The following is a 15,685-nucleotide window of genomic DNA, read 5'->3' as shown; positions in this document are numbered from 1 at the left end:
TCAGCTTCCCCCTGCAGACGGGACCCCACCTCCATCCTGAGCCCGGAGCAGATTACTGAACCCCCTCACCACCCGCCCCCTTCAAATCGGCAATGTCGGTGTCCTTGCATGTGAACACTGGCTGTGGGTCAGGCCCATCCTGATCTCCTTAGGGCCTCGCCTCTCTTGACCAACAAGGTCAAGTCCAGTCACACTCCTCCCCCATCCTAAAGGGCAGACGCAGAGGTTCAGCCAGGTCAAGTGCTGGCCCATGCTGGACACCCATCCCTGTACCCTACCTTGTACCTCTCAGAAGCCAGAAGCCACGCAGCCGTGGGGCTCTGGCTCCAGGTTGGGTGTGGGAGCTCTCTGAGGACTGGGAGAAAGTTTGGCACCCCTCCCCAATCGCTGCACCACCCCACCCACCCATGGCTGCCACCAGCTTGAGCCTCCCACGTGTCTGCTGTGCCTCCTGGTCTGTTTTTCTCTTTCCCTCTTCCTCCCCTCCTCTGCCTCTCCCTCCTGCCTCCAGCCCTGGCCTGAGGTCCAGTCCTCCACAGCAGGGAAGTCGGCTTCTCCCTGGCAGAGTCTCCACTAGGGAAGCCTGTGGGTGTCATCAATGAGGCATGGCCCACCTCCATCTGCTCGCCCCGGGGAATGAGGGTCCAGAAAGCTGTAGTTGCCGCAGGGGCTGCTGCAGATTAATCTGGATCACAAGGGTCACTGCTGGCACCCTGCTGAATAGCGGCCACCCGCACAGGGGGAGCGGGGACGCTTTCTTGTCCAAAGCGGTCTCCCTCTCTCTAATCCCATCACCAGGCATTAAGAAGATTAAACAGGCAGTCATGCTTTCTCCCCACTGCCCGTCCAGCATCTCCCGCCTGCCTCTCCCCCCAGGACGCCAGTGGCCCAGTGGCCCAGGTTCAGGAGGGATTGAGCCCATGTTTGAAGGGGACACACAATCTCCCACCCTGGCCCCCCTTCTGCCCCAGTCTTTCCAAAAGGAGGCCCCACCCCGGGTTGAGAGAAGAACTTTGGCCATGGTGACTGGGCGGGGGGAGAGCTACACACACAGGGTGCCAAATCGGGGCAGGGATTCGTCAGTAACTCGGTGGTCAGGTGAAAGCAGTTCAAATGCCAGATGAGCCTCGGGCCAGGCCAGGGATGGCACCCAGGGGGAAGGGGGCAGTTCTTGGGCATCTGAAGCCCCAGTGCCCCAGAGACTCAAGCAACTGGGGGCCGGGGGACTGTCTTCAGTAGCTGCTGACAGTCATTTCCTCTGGGTTTGAACTCTATCAGTGGCTCCCCAACTGCGTTCCTGAGAGCACTAGGGTCTCAAGAGGGGCCCAGGCTGATGCTCAAATAAGCTTGGAAAGCCTGTTTACTGCAACACCTATGAGGCTCTTCTACTCAGGGTGCCGTAAAGACTCTGACAAGTCCTGCAGTAAAGAAACCTGTGTGACTTTGGCAAAGCTTTCCCTTTTCAGAACATTTTCAGATAAAAACAGGAGTGGCACTGGGTCCAGAGGCCAAGGGCTCCTGGGCCCCTTCAGGTGCTGCCATCCCACTTCCAAGAGGGCGGACTCCTCCTCCTCCTCATCCCCAAACTCCTCCTCCTCCTCCCCCTCCATCTGTGTGTCCCTCAGGAAGACACGCATGGGGGTCTCCTGGGTAGGTCCCAAATGCTGAGTCACCAAGGAAGAGACAGCTGCCCTCTGAGCCCCGGGGGCAGTTCAGCTGCCCCGCACCCTCAGCACACGGCAGGTAGTGCCAGAGCACCTGCTGATTGCCAGCCCCACTCCGGGCTCGTTCACGCCAGCCACGAACGAGGGAGCCCGGCCAGCAGAGCTCACCCATCAGGCCAAGCCATCGTTGCTCAGAGATGAGACATGGGGGCGGGCACTGAGCAAGAAGTGGAAGTGGTGAGGCGTGCCGAGACAGTGGGGGTGGGGCACTCGTTTGATGGGGTCGCAGAGTAAGGTGTCCGCGAGGAGGTGGCGTTGAGACTTCCAGGACGTGAGGCACGGACCGGAGGGAGAAGAGCCGGGGCGAGAATAGGCCATCTGGGGAGTGTGCGGCCGGGACTCATGCTGTAACCATGTCAGGGACATGGGCTTCCTTCACTGGGCCAGGGAGCTGCCTGGATTGCAGAAGCATGGCCGCTGGCATCAGAGAGTGGGTGGGGAGGGAGGCCAGAGGGGGAGTGAGGAGGCCTGGGAGGGCCCACGTGGCCGGGGGAGCAGGGTGGGTGGGAGAAGTGACAGAGCTCGCTGACCCGCCAGCTGTGGAGGGGGGAGGAGGTAAGGAGAAAGAATGATCCCCCGGGGTTTCCACCTGCACCACTGCAGGAGGGCAGGGCCCGAGTGGGCCAGGTGTGGCCCGTGGATGCGGGGCTCCGCCACGTGAGCCGGGGGTGTTTTGGAAGCCCCGACAGGGCAGTCGGGCAGGTGGGCCCGGAACCAAGCAGAGAGGCGGGGCTGGGGAGAGAAATCCAGAATCCTCGCAACACGACGCTTGTGGGGCCGTGAAGCAGGAAGAGGTCACTAAGAAGGGAGGGGACAAGGACCCCGCTGGGAGGCCCGTGGAGGAAGGGGAGTCCCCGTGCGCCGGGAGGAAAATGAGGACAGAGGGGGCTGCCACAGAGGAGACGTGCGTTTTAAGTGGACAGATGCCCGCAGCGGCACTCTGGTCAACCCTGCCGGGAGATGTCACAGTTTGGTTCGGTGTGGGGTCTGCTCTGGCGGCCCTTGGTAGTTAGCAGAGCAGGACTTCCGTCCGCCCAAATGGGACTTCAAACCTCTCCGAGGCCCCTGTGGGGGCTCGGCAGCAGCCTGGCCGGCAGGGCAGGGGCACTGTTTCCACGTGCAGGTGAGGAGCTCGAGGCATCCCCAGGAAGGGATGGGCTCACCTAGTCCACTGCGCTTTCCAAAAGCTTCTGGAACTTCTCTGAGACTCTTACTTATCCTCAGCTTTCCCCTCCACAGACACAGACCACACCCATAGGGCTGCCTTCCCCAGGCCTCTGACATTTGGGAAGGGAGGACGTCTTCAGGGTCATGCTCTCTCTGGGGGGACCGGCCTCAAGCACCCTCATGGGAGTTCTGTAGCCCAAGGAGGAGCCTCTGGACAGGACCCCCGACCCACACGACCTGACCTGGGTGGTAAACCCCCAGGAAACATGCATGCAGCCCAGTAAGACGAAGGCAGGCTGGCTCCACATCGGTCCAGAACCCAGAGTCCTGGGGGGGGAAAGGGGGGGTCCCAGAGCCAGGGTGTGTCCTCGGCGGGTCCCCCACCCCGAGCCGGGCATGGCTGAGCGCTTCTCCAGCCTACCCTGTGTGGCCAGCGAGCCGCTCTCGGCCAGGATGTGACACTGTTATGAGCACTCCATGAAGCTGATGCATTGGGACTCTATGGCTAATATATTTTTCTGCCAAAACCGCCCAATAAAATGTACAACTAATGAATAAAATCGCAATGTTGCCAAGAAGCGATGTGTGCCCCAAATTTCCAAAAATACTTCAATCACTCTCTGTCTTAAAACCAGCCCACGCCAGGAAGTCGTCACTTAGAATTCAGGGCAGCAGATTCAGCAGCAGGAACCCCAGGCCCTAGGATAGAATCTGTGCTGAAGACACAGACGGTAATGCTGCCTGCTTCCCGTCCCCTATTCCCGAACCCAGACGCCTTGAACCTTCAGGGGCTGGTACTTTCTCCCCAGCTGTATCAGGGCCACTGAGAAGCACAGGCCCAGAGCAAAGGCTCCCAGGAAGGGGACCTACACGTTGGGCATATTCCTTGATCCAACGGGAGCCATGGTGGATCTAGAATCCCTAAGCCGGTAGTTACAGATGTGGGGTGCGGGGACCACTGGGTCTGCGAACCCCTGAAATGCAGGGCTGATGTGCCTTGGGCAGTGTTTGAAGCTGGAAGTGGAATGCCCACAGCCTTCCTCAAATTCTCAAAGAGGTCGGGGCGCCTGGGGGCTCAGTCGGCTGAGAGTCCGACTTCGGCTCAGGTCATGATCTCACGGTTCATGGGTTTGAGCCCCGCGTCGGGCTCTGTGCTGACAGCTCGGGGCCTGGAGCCCGCTTTCGGATTCTGTGTCTCCCTCTCTCTCTGCCCCTCCCCTGCCAGTGCTCTGCCTCTCTCTCTCTCTCAAAAATAAACTTTGGGGAAAACAATTTTTCTTTTTTGTAATTCTCAAAGAGGCCTCAGACCCAGGAACAGGGAAGGACCAGTCTTGCCTCTTAGCCTCCTCGGAATGCATTTTGGGAAAGACTTCTCTGCCCTTTGTAGACCCAGAAAACTGGAGCCAGATGTCGATGGGACACAAGTCTGGGAAGACTGTCCCAAGACAGCCTGATTCAATTCTACAAATGATAAATGAACACCAGTCATTGCCGGATATTATCTGTGTGGTTGAGGAGATGAAGGAGGGGGCAAGGGCACACAGACCATGAAGGCACAAACCTCTATCTGTAGAGGTACAGAGGGCAAGGTATCAGGGAGTGCTTCCTGGAGGAGGAGGTGATCCTCGTGCCTGTCCTCAGAGAACAGATGGAAGCTGGTTTTGCAGAAAGGCAGCTGGGGCCTGAAGAAGAGACAGAGATTCCTGAAAGTGGAAGTCCCAGGCAGTCTAGCACCCAAGCTTGGGCTTTGGATGCAGGGTGAGAGCCGCCCTTTGTTCCCCAAGCCCCTGCCTGCCTGCCCTCCCGCCGCCTTGGCCCCCCACGGCCTCCCCCAGGCACCCAGGCTGAGCTCAGCGGGGCTGTGGGGCAGGAAGCCGCGGCCCTTTCATCTCGCAGGTGGCTGGCATCCTGGCTCCCTCCCGCGGGGACCAGCTCCTGTTCCAGGGCTGGGATCAGAGGAGGCCCTGGGTGGCCTGCCGACCCCTGCAGACTTTTGATCCTTCCCCTTTTGCTCAGTGGCGGGAGCTGCCACCTGGCCAGGCACAGGCTCAGGCAGCAGCCCCTCGTCCAGACACGACCGTGGGGAGCCAGTGTGTCGATAGGAAGAACACAGGGCAGGGACTTGAGTGTATCACCCCGTTTCTCCTTGGCTACCCCATTCCGGTGATAAGCATAACATATCTACCCAACCCACCCACCTCGTGGGCGTATGGCAAGCATAAAGTGAAATATGAAGTGGGAAAGCACTTAGCCCCGGCAAAAAAGAGGCCACCAGATGTCTTGGCAGGACCTGATTTTGGAGTCAGAGCCCTGGCTTCCAGCCCGGGCTCTGTCCCTCGCCAAGCGCAGGGCTTTGGGCAAGTCACAACTTTGCTCCAGTCTGCTCATTGTAGACGGAGGGCGCCCTGCCCAGCCTTGCCCAGCCCAGCCCGGCGGGCCAGCCTCCCCGGCTAGCACGGGCACCAAATGAGATAATGGCTGGAAAGTGCTCTGAAAAGAATAAAGTGCCGTGCCGATGTCAGGGATTATCATTATTATTAAGGAGCATGATTACCGCAATCCAGAAAAGCTGCCATTAACGAGAAGGCTCCTGTTCGTGTTGATTTAATTTCCTGGTTAACTGAGCGTTGGCAAGAAAAAAACTCTATGTTTCAACCCTTATTGAAAATCTTTTTAAATTATGCCAGTCTATTCTGTTGCCCTGGTCATGGTGCAGTCTTGGGTCTTTATTCATGAATGCATTGATTGAGTCACACATTTATTACTCTCTCTGACCATATCCAAAAAGGCAGCCACAGACCCAGCCTCCTCCGTGCCTGGGGTCCCAGGACTTGTGGCCGGGTGTCCCTCGGAAAAGAGCAGAGGAGACAGGTCTGGGGAAAAGCATGGGATGGAACCTTCCACGTGGCTTTTTCCCTGGTTCCCTGGGGCATCTTAATATATTGTCATAGATTTCCTTACGGTGTAAGCGATACTTTCTGATTGGGGTAGAAGGAATTTCTGGATTTATCCAGATGCATTACCAAGCGATATGATTGGGTTGTTCTTTTCTTTTCTTTTCTTTTCTTTTCTTTTCTTTTCTTTTCTCTTCTTTTTAACAAACCTGTCAGGCCTGATGTGCCCAAATAAATGGCCTTGCCTTCTGGAAGGCCACAGAAAGCCATGGAAGGCACATGCTCTTTGCAGAGAAGAGCAAGTCCCCACCAAGTCCCCTCAGTGTGTCACTATCAGAGCCGGTGGTGGGCAGAAAGGGACCGAGGGCGTTTTGAATAGACTCTCATGGGAAGAGGCTGACCCATTTCCATAGAACCATCTGGGGACAAAGTGAGCCCTTCACACGCAGAGTTCTTTCTGTTCTTAAGGCTTCGCAGGAGGAGTTTCCAGAGGCTCTCCTGGTGCCCAGAAGTAATGTGCTGAGGGGGCTTCTCGTCCAGGGAGAAGCCCACAGGCTGAAGGGCACAGGGGCGTCTGGGAACTCTGTTTCCCCCGGGGAAGAAGGGGGTAATGATGCCTGTTGGGGTGGACGTCCAGCACGCTGTGATGAGGAGATGCGTGTAAAGCACAGAACAGGGGTCAGTGCTCCTGGGCAGCTGTTGGCATAAAGTCCCAGATGTCAGACGAGAGATATGTGTGGCCTTGTGTGTGGTCCTTGGTTACACACAAATCAGCCCATGTGGTTCTCATTGGGGGTGGTTTTGTCCCTCAGGGGACAACGGGTCATGTCTGGAGGCACTTGTAGTTGTCACAACTGGAGAGGGGGCAGGGTTTAAAAGCATCCAGTGGGTGGAAGCCAGTGCATAGGACAGCCCCACCCCAGAGAATGATCCGGTTCCAAATGTCAGCAGTGCCCAGGTTGAGAAAGCCTGGTGTCGGGATGCTCAGCCTGTCTGCACCTGCTGGGGGGCACCCTTGGATGGGCTCCATGCCTCCTTCATGCTGCCAGTCTCTGTGCTCTCCCCGCAGAACCCCGACATCGTCCTGGTGCACTATCTGAACGTCCCAGCCATCGAGGACTGCGGGAAGCCGTGTGGCCCCATCCTCTGCTCCATCAACACCGACAAGAAGGAGTGGGCGAAATGGACGAAAGAGGAGCTCATTGGGCAGCTGAAACCCATGTGTGAGTAGCTGTGGCCCACCTGGCCCAGGGCCCTGCGCTGGAGGCCAGGCCGGCACCCAGCAGGTGGGGCAGAGGTCCCCGGGGGCCGTCCTGCTCGGGCGACAGCGAACGTAGCTTTTCATAAGCGTCACCCCCAGCCTACTCTCGCTTGATCCTCTAAGCCCCCTACACGGTGGCCAGGGCACAGAAGGTCAGCCCCACGTTGCAGATGACAAAAGCGAGGTTCAGAGGCACAAGGCCCCATAAGCAAGGAACAGGGCCACGGGAGCCCTGCACTGCGGCCTCTTGGGCCACAGACGGGGGAGCAGTGGCTGTCCGGGGACAGACAGAGGAGGGGCTGGCCAGAGCTGGCCTGCCTCCAGCCCCCAGCCCATCTGCTCCTGGACACGGCGAGGCTCCGGCCCCAGCTCCCAGACTCGGTGGCATGCAGATGACCGGAATTAGCTGGGTTTCATTTTGTCAGCAAAGTGATGTTCTCTGAAGCATCTGTCAGGTGCAGATCACTGAATGCGGAACACCAAGTGAGTCTGGAGAGCTGGGCAGGGGCTGCTGTCTCGTTTCCATGGGCAGCCGCTGGGGGCTCTCGCTGGCCTCTCCTGCCGCCTGGACTCAGGAAGCACAGACACAGGTCTGCCAGACCCGCGAAGGCCCGTCCAGAGCACAGGGCCCAGGGCTCTGGGACACCGACCTCTGAGGCTCAATGCAAAGATGGGTCACCATACGGGACCTCAGAGAAGGGGTCACCAGGTCCCTCAGAATCTGTGCTACCCTTGGAAGGGGGGCTGCAGGGAAGAAGCCGATGGACACCATACACAGAGAGCAACTGAGGTGTCCTCTGCTGGGGGGCCGTGAGTGTCCCATCACTAGGAGTATCCAAGCCGAGGCACGATAGCATCCGCAGTGACCAGCTAACCCTGAGAGTCCCTCAGCGCTCAGATTGGGGGGTCACCCCCCATTCTCAAAGTGGGCCGGAGACAGGAGATAAAGGGAAGGGAGACCCCCAACAGGCCGATGGCCCAGCCGCCCAGGCCCTGCTCCCTGCTGCCAGGAATCTAGAACTAGGAGGCCCAGGGGCTTCCAGGGCTCAGGCTGCATCCCATGGAACCCTCCGGAACTGCAGGTGTAACACACCCGTCTTGTTTAAACTTCCCGGTGTCCCCAGGGTGGGGGGCTCTCCCCACCCTCCTCTGCTCACCTCACCTTATCCGCATGCAGTCAGCATACACGTCGCCTCTTCCGCAGGCCCTGCCTCCCACTACTGGCCCGGCCTCACACCCCACCCCCACCACCCAGCTTCCTCGGGACCTCCCGGAAGACATCAGACTGAAGTCAGCCTCCCACGCTTAACCAGAAGGGGCCGCTCTAACCCCTTCAGTATTCTGCACAACACCCAGAAACTTGAAGGACGCAGCAGCTAATCCCCAGGAATCGTTCCTGTTCTCACCATCCCTCGGGGCCCTGCACAGTGCCGGGCACGTGAAAGGCCCCCTGTAAATATTTGTGGGATGGTTCAGTGGAAAGCGTCTGGGCCCAGCTTTGGGCCACTCCCCACAGGGACCTGAGCAATGGACAGAGGCCCCCCAGTGTCCAGGCCTGGGGAGCCAGAGCTGTTCCCAGATGCCCTCCAAGGCCAGCCTGGGGGTCCGGGGAGTCAGGGCAACGGCACCAGGGGTCCTCGCCTCAGACCGGCCTGTCCACCCCTTCCAATTCAATACTGAGGCGACGTCTACATGTGCTTGTACTTAACATTGGGTTTCCTCTCCCAGGGCCCATTCACGCCTCCTCTCTGACAGAGAATCGGCGGGGCCTGAGCAAAGGCTCCGGTAACAGTGGGCACCAGTGCCACCTGGGCAGGGCAGTGCGGTCCTAGCCGGGGAACCGGGAGGTGGACACGTCCTGGTTCTGTGACGGCTTCACTATGGGACCTCAGGCCCGTCACCCTCCACACCCCAGTCCCTTCTACAAAGTGGGAGGAAAAATCCAGAGTCTCTGCACCAAGATCCACAGTACCCAGCCCGCTCCGCCGGGCCCAGCTCAGCTCCCGGGCCTCTGCAGGCTGGGGCCACTGTTTCCTACCGGTTCCCGGGAGGTTCCGGAGACCACCTTAGCCAGAGGGCAGCCAAGGGCACATTCCCGGGGAAACGGATGCCATTCAAGGTGGCCAGCACAGTCAGAACCTCTGGCCTGGGTTCTCCCAAATGCCTCTTAGCACACGCAGACGGTCCTTCTCCTGGAAGCCACCCCACTGCCACTGTCCCCCTTCTCCTGTTCCGTCTGCTCCCTTTTCCTCTCCTCATTGCCTCGACCTGCCCCGCAACACCCCCCATACAGGAGCCTGCCCGTGTCAGACAGGAACACCACGTCCCTAGGGGCAAAGGGATTAAGCTCCATGAACTCCAGGGGGTGCAAAGCAGACCCGAGTCAGCCTCTGATGCTTAACTGGAGGGAGCCATGGATGCCTGCTTGGAAGTCTGCAGTGCATCGAGAAAATTATGTACAACTACAACAAACTCCCCATAAATCTAATAACACTTGGCTCGCTGGTGTGTCTGGGGGCGGGGAGCAGAGCCGCGCGCAATTACCAAGCGTGCATGTGTGTGCGTGGCTGTGGTTACAGATGCGCACGGCCTGGAAACACAGCCCTGGAAGTCAGGCTCCAGCCGAAGCCTTGCACGCGATGAGTCTTGGAACACACGTAGGGCACCGCGTTCGGGGGGAGCAGTGGTGCGTGGGGAGCCAAGAAGGCATCAGATTCGGCTCCAAAATCAGGCGTGCCACCCGACGCTGGAGCCAAACACATTAGCTTCATCACATTTTCACATAAATCACATTCCTTCAAAGACTTCACAGTTTGATTTCCTGATGTTTCCAAATTTCTCTGCCCTGCGGCAGAACTGTCAGTGGTTTAATCAAAATGTTGTGCTTCTCGGTGGTGAAGGGACACTCTGATCCGCAGCCTTCGCCCCACCTGTTGCGACACGGGGGGCTCATTGTTCCCGGACCCCGGGAACCTCACAAATGCTGGCCTCTAAGCCAGACTGATGCTGGGAACCCTACCTGGATTCTCGCAATTGTGCCGTTTGGTCTCATGGGGACTTTTCCCATCCATCTGCCAGATGAGGGATGCCTCTTACAGAATTAAAGAAAAAGGAAAAAAAAAAGAAGAAGAAGAAGACAGGGGTGGGGGCGAAAATTAAGGTATCCGATAGGAATTCCCAGTATGTTTCCCATCTTTTGCAATCCCTCCTGTGGCAATTAGAATATGGGTGCCACCATGACAAAGACCAAAAGAACGGTGGCGTAAACAAAAGAGAAGGCTATTTCACGTGCACATAGCAGTTCAAGGTAGGTATGGCAACGATGCAGTGTTGGGGATCAGCCACCTGGGCTCCCTGCGGCCAGTTGCTCTGCCAACCAGGTGTTGCCCTCTTTTTCATGGTCCAAGATGGCTGCTCCAGCTCCTGCCATTGCAACTGCGTCCCGACCAGTGGGAAGCAGAGAAGACAAAGTCGAGGGCAAGCTTCTTCCTTTCAAGAACAGGGCCCAGAGGTTGCACACAATACTCCCACTCATATGTCATGGGTCAGAATTCGGTCATACGGTTACCCTTGGTTGCAAAGGAGTCTGGGAAGTGTAGTCTCTTGCTAAGCGCTACCATCCCAACATACTTTGGGGAACAGGGTTCTGCGTGTGAGTCATTCGGAGCTGAGTGGAGCTGAGCTCAGCCTGAGGTGTCCCTGCAGGGCCTCAACCGAGAATCGCTCATCTTAGGTCAAGGCCCGGGAGTGATTGCCTCGGGTCCCGTCTGAGGGTTGGTGTTTATAGAAGTCTAGTGAACATGACCTAAAGCCCAGCATGTCTCCTCCTGGAAATTCTGGGGTCTGTTCCAGTGCAGCTGGTCTGAGGGAGCACCAGCTTGGGACTGGCAGTCTGCCACAGTGTGAGCAAAGGGCCGGGCAGGTGGAAGTCTGTCCTCCCGGGTCAACTTGGAGTGGAGAAGAACGGGCACTCTGTGCCACAGTCCCGCCAACCCAGTGGGGAGCCTGCTCGGTGATCCTTGGCCGCCCAGAACCACAGTGGTTCTGAACCGCTGTGCCCTGGACCTTCCACTCTCGGCTCTACTTGAGCTGCAGGGAGTCAGATGGGGCCCTTGGAGGGATCCTCTCCTCGGAGCATCGGTGGCTCTCTGCCTGGTCCCACTCCTTGGCAGCCTGGGAGGGGACAGGCCTGCCGGCCACTTCCCAGCTAGCAGTAAATGAGGTTATGCCATCCAGAGTGAGGGATGAGGGCATGAGTTTTATGCCACACTCACAGCCCTACCCTAAGAGGGATCGTGCCCCAGCTGTCCCGTTCAGGCGAGCACCCTGGCCGGCCAGGTGGCCCTGCATCACCAAGCACGGCTCGGACCTTCCTGCAGACCTCCATGGCCTCAGGGATCATCAGGCGGCTCCACCAGCCACCTCTGGGTCTGGCTCTACTCGGACTGCCTTCCCAGGGTCCCAAGACCTCTGGGTGGACAAGAGGAGGGCTAGCTGGGGAGCCTGCATAGCCCCAGGGCCTGCACCCACACGACGTGCGCGGCAAGTCCCCAGGACCCAGCGAAGGCAAGAGTGGCTGGAGACAGGGAACCCCATACCACTGAGGAGTAGCTGATCCGGAAGAGAGGCTGGAGGACAGTGGGCTCATTAGCAGGCACCCACCTCTCCCAGGGACTCCTCACCCCCACCCCCACTTGAAGCCGAAAGAACCCTCAATGTCCAGAACCCCCCCCCTCACCCCTTTCCCCACCTGTCCGAGTGGCTCTGCTGTTTCAACACCCAAGCCTTGGTTGTAGAATCAGTGCATCTGTTGTTTTCTCATAATTTTCCAGACAAAGACCAAAGATCCAGTAAGAGGGGTGGTGTTTATTTGTTTTGCTTTTTTGCTTAGATTGTAATCCTGGTGATTATAGAATATCAAGAAGTAAAATCAACAAAGGCTTTCCTTTCCTGGCCCTGCACGGATCCCCTTTCCTGGTCGATTAGCGCCACCTGGTGGCCCCTGGTAGCAGAGCGGCTCAGAGACGCTAGTCCTCTGCAGTAGCCAGACCCACCCACCCCCCTCCCCGCGCGCAGCAGGTGTCAGGCGCCTGGGGACGTGGGGGCACTGTGCCGCCCTGCCTGTGGACCTAGTGTCTGGGATGTGATGGGAGGCCATCTGGGGCCTGCTCCGTGATCCAGGAGCGCTGGGCTCTGGATGAGGCTGGAGCGAGCAGAAGGGGCCCCAGGGAGAAGCACATCGACTGCCTTTCCTCTCTGACTCAGTCTATCCTGATGAGACATCACCAGCTGGAGCAAGACCAAAGGGCTGGAAGCTTCTCCCTGACAAGGGAAGCACCCCCCAAGTCTTGGCCAGAGTCTGTGGGTGTTGAGTCAGTTAGCAAAGTAAGTCACATAGGTGCTGCCCCCACGTAGCTGCGGGCAGGGGCACCGAGATGGGAGAGAGGCAGGGGAACAGCCAGGGGAAGGGGGTCTGTTGCAAGAAAGGGTTGGAGGATTTCTTTCTGGTGAGAAATGTTCGCTTGGAAGCACTTTTGTCCCTGCTCTAAAGTTACTCTCTCAGGATAGGAGCGAGGGACCAGGAGTCCGGAATGAGCTTGGGCACGGCCAGGCTGACTGCCGCTGGGGCTCAGGGGAGCCAGAGCTCCCTGGCTCCCCACTCTCCCATGGCTCCCCACTCTCCCATGGCTCCCCACACGATGCTCCAAGGCCCGCAAAGCCTGCGCAGAGATGTTGGCTCGGTGCCGGGAGCAGCGGTCGACATAGAGACTACCTGGGCAGATTGATCAAAGGCAGGCTCCTGTCCAACCCCCCACCCCAGCCCCTCGGACTTTCTGATTCCACAGGTCTGGATAAGATTCTCATGCTTTTTGAGAGATCCTAAAGCAGGCTCCAGCGAGAGGCCCACCGAGGATCCTTGTTGTGGAGATCAGGGTCAGACCCCTGCTGGGGTCGTGGCCCTCTTTGAGCATTAGTTGGTTCTCCAATCCTTGTGGGAGGGAAGCGGGCGCTGGAGACAGTGCCTGTCTTGAACTTGCACAAAGGATTGGGTGTATAAGTAGTCCTGTGAAGTCTTCCCATAGACTCTTGGTCGAGATATGCTACCCTAGAAGTTTCCTTGGGTTGAATTTCATGTTGGAGCCAGGTACATAATGGGGTCTTGCCAGACGTTCGTGGACTTGAACTCATGAGATACGTGGGGATGCCATGAATGGAAGCACATCTGTGTCCCCATGGCAGGCCCAGGCCCTAGGATGGCAGTTCTGTCCCTAAGAGCAGGGACACTCATCGGTGGATGGAACTGTGAGATCTGGAAGGTTCTGCCCTGCTCCCTGCCTGTGTCCACAGGATTTGGAGTCACTGGGGGAGGTGAAGACAGTACAGAAAGGCCTGGAAAAGATTTTCCTGCCCATTTTGCTATCCCTTTGGTTAGCAGCCACTGGCACGGGGAGTGGGCAGAGTGGGTCCCCTTATGTCCCCAGCTCCTGCCAGCGCGCCTTCCTGGCATCTCCCACCCCGAGGCAGAGGAGAGCAGACAGGGGGCATCAAAGGCAAGCGGGTTTGGGTTTGCTTCCTTTCCTTGCTCTGCTCAGAGGATCCGGGCTTGTTTTGCAAATGTGCCTCTCTCCCTCAGGCTAAATTGTGTTTAGCTGACCTGGCCCCCAAGTAGGAAAACTGAAAGAGAAATACTTCGTTTGATTTCCTGTCTCTCCCTGGCTGCTTGGGCACCTCACACCCCCTGCTGCTGCAGAATCCTGGCTCTGTCCTCACCAGCCCCTAATTCCGTGTGCGCGGATGGAGTGTATTCTGTGCCCGTGTTGAGGACACAGCAGCCCCACCCGCATCCCGCGCCTGGCTGCCACCCTGCGCTGACAGAGCCTTGCTCGGGGCCGGGGGCTGGTTTTGTGAAACTTAGAATTCACTGCCAATATTAAAATCTCCAGATTTTCGGCTTCTCTTTGAATCTCGAAGGTTCTGGTCCACCCAGTCAGGAGCCAAGAGGCAGCTAGCCTTTTAGCGGCACCTGCCGTCCTGCGAGCAGGTACCACCTCCGGACGTGAGGAGGAGGCATGTGATTCCAGGATTCCTACAAGCCCAGGGTCTCGAAAGCCGCGAGACGGAAGCTGTCTGGAATCCCACGTGGTCCCCGCCCCCACTGCCAGTGGCCTGGAGGAGGCACCGCTGGGCCGGTCACTCCTACCATCTCTGCCACTGAGTGGGGCCTTGGGAGATGGTCTGCTGTTACCCCCGAACAGGGGGAGAGAAGGTTCCAGAGCCCACTTGGCTCCCTGGATGTGGGACAACAGCTGGAGCTTCTCTCCTGGCCAGCTGGGCTTCGACATCGCTACACAACCAGGGCAGCGGGCATGTTCACCTCTTAGCGGGGCGCAGACTTCCCCGCCTCGGCAACAATGGCACTTAGCAAATCGGGAGTCTGAGAGCCTCCCGCCAGCTCCTCAATGCCGCCCCCTGGACCCACTTAGCAAGGAAACACTCGGCCCGGGCTGCTTTTGGGGACATGGGGGGCCCCCAGGAGATCAGAGGTCGTCCGGGAGGCTAAGGGCTCAGGAGCCCGTCCCTATGTGGCCCGGACAGCTCAGACCGGCTCCCGGTCCCTCCCACCCAGAAGAAGCGGTACGTTCTCAGGCCCCCTGCCCTTCTCCACGGCGTGTCTACGGTCGGAACAAGGTGCCCCCGCCATAGAAGATGAAAGGGGAGGGGTCTTGAAGCCCCACGTCCCCAGACTTCCAGAACCAGGAATTACAAGCTCCCTGGGGACTCAGCACTTGCGTCCCTGCGTGTGCACGCCGTCCTGCCCCCGCGCAGCCCCTGCACTCCTCCCAGTGAGATTCTGGAAATGTCCTCAGGCCCAGTAGGAGAAGACAGTTGAGGGTGAAATGGGGCAAGGGAACAGCATGTGTGTGTCTGGATATGAGACGTCAAATCTAATGAAGATTTTATCCAGTTGAACCCGGGAATCAGAAGGAGGGCCTTTATTCCCGTCAATAAGAACACAGTCAAGACGAAACTCTCAGAGCCTGCTAGTTCCCATTGACCTTGTTGCCATGGAAACAGCCTTAGTGTCAACAACTCGCAGGAATCGAAACGGGCTCATTCAGGCAAGAGGCACGTGGCCCCGGCCTCGATCACGTGGTTCCTAAGTATGGTGACCATACGTCCAGGGTTGCCTGGGAACAGGCCGGTTTATACCATTGTGCAGCCAGATGATCCCAGCACCCCGTCAAGCCTCCAAGGTGACCGGTCTGGACAGCAGGCTAAACGGCCACCCTATTTATGGGTCTTTACTGAGTGTTGAGTACCTGGGCAGGAGTAGGGGATGAGCCCAGGCTGATGGGGAAGGAGGAAGGAACAACCCCCCCCCCCACCACCACCACCAGGCCTCTGTTTGGGGGGGGGGGGGGGCAGGTTTGGTTATCTTTGTCACCAACATTCCATTTGTCACCTGTATGCCATATACCAAGAAATCTCCTCCTGTGCAGAGAAGGCCAAATGTTGGCTCCAGCAGGCACTGTCTGTGGAGTTGCTGTAGTGACCCAAGCTCCAGCCAGAGTGCCCTGTCACACCTGTAGAAGTTTCTGCCCCACAGAGCAAACAGGGACAGGCGGCTAGCTCTCACC

General features: G+C 58.2%; 1 protein-coding gene across 1 annotated transcript in view; it reads left to right on the top strand.

The window, feature by feature from the left end:
* CAMTA1 (calmodulin binding transcription activator 1) overlaps positions 1-15,685 on the top strand; it is an 850,989-nt gene that overhangs the window by 736,268 nt on the left and 99,036 nt on the right. The window contains exon 8 of the mRNA XM_047869348.1: positions 6,855-7,008. Within this exon, the coding sequence (XP_047725304.1) occupies positions 6,855-7,008 (154 nt within the window). The remainder of the gene's footprint in view (positions 1-6,854; positions 7,009-15,685) is intronic.

This window comes from Prionailurus viverrinus, chromosome C1 (assembly GCF_022837055.1).
Source record: "Prionailurus viverrinus isolate Anna chromosome C1, UM_Priviv_1.0, whole genome shotgun sequence".
Taxonomy (NCBI): Eukaryota; Metazoa; Chordata; class Mammalia; order Carnivora; family Felidae; genus Prionailurus; species Prionailurus viverrinus.
Note: the sequence above shows the minus strand (reverse complement) of the source record. Positions and strands in the feature narration are given on the sequence as shown.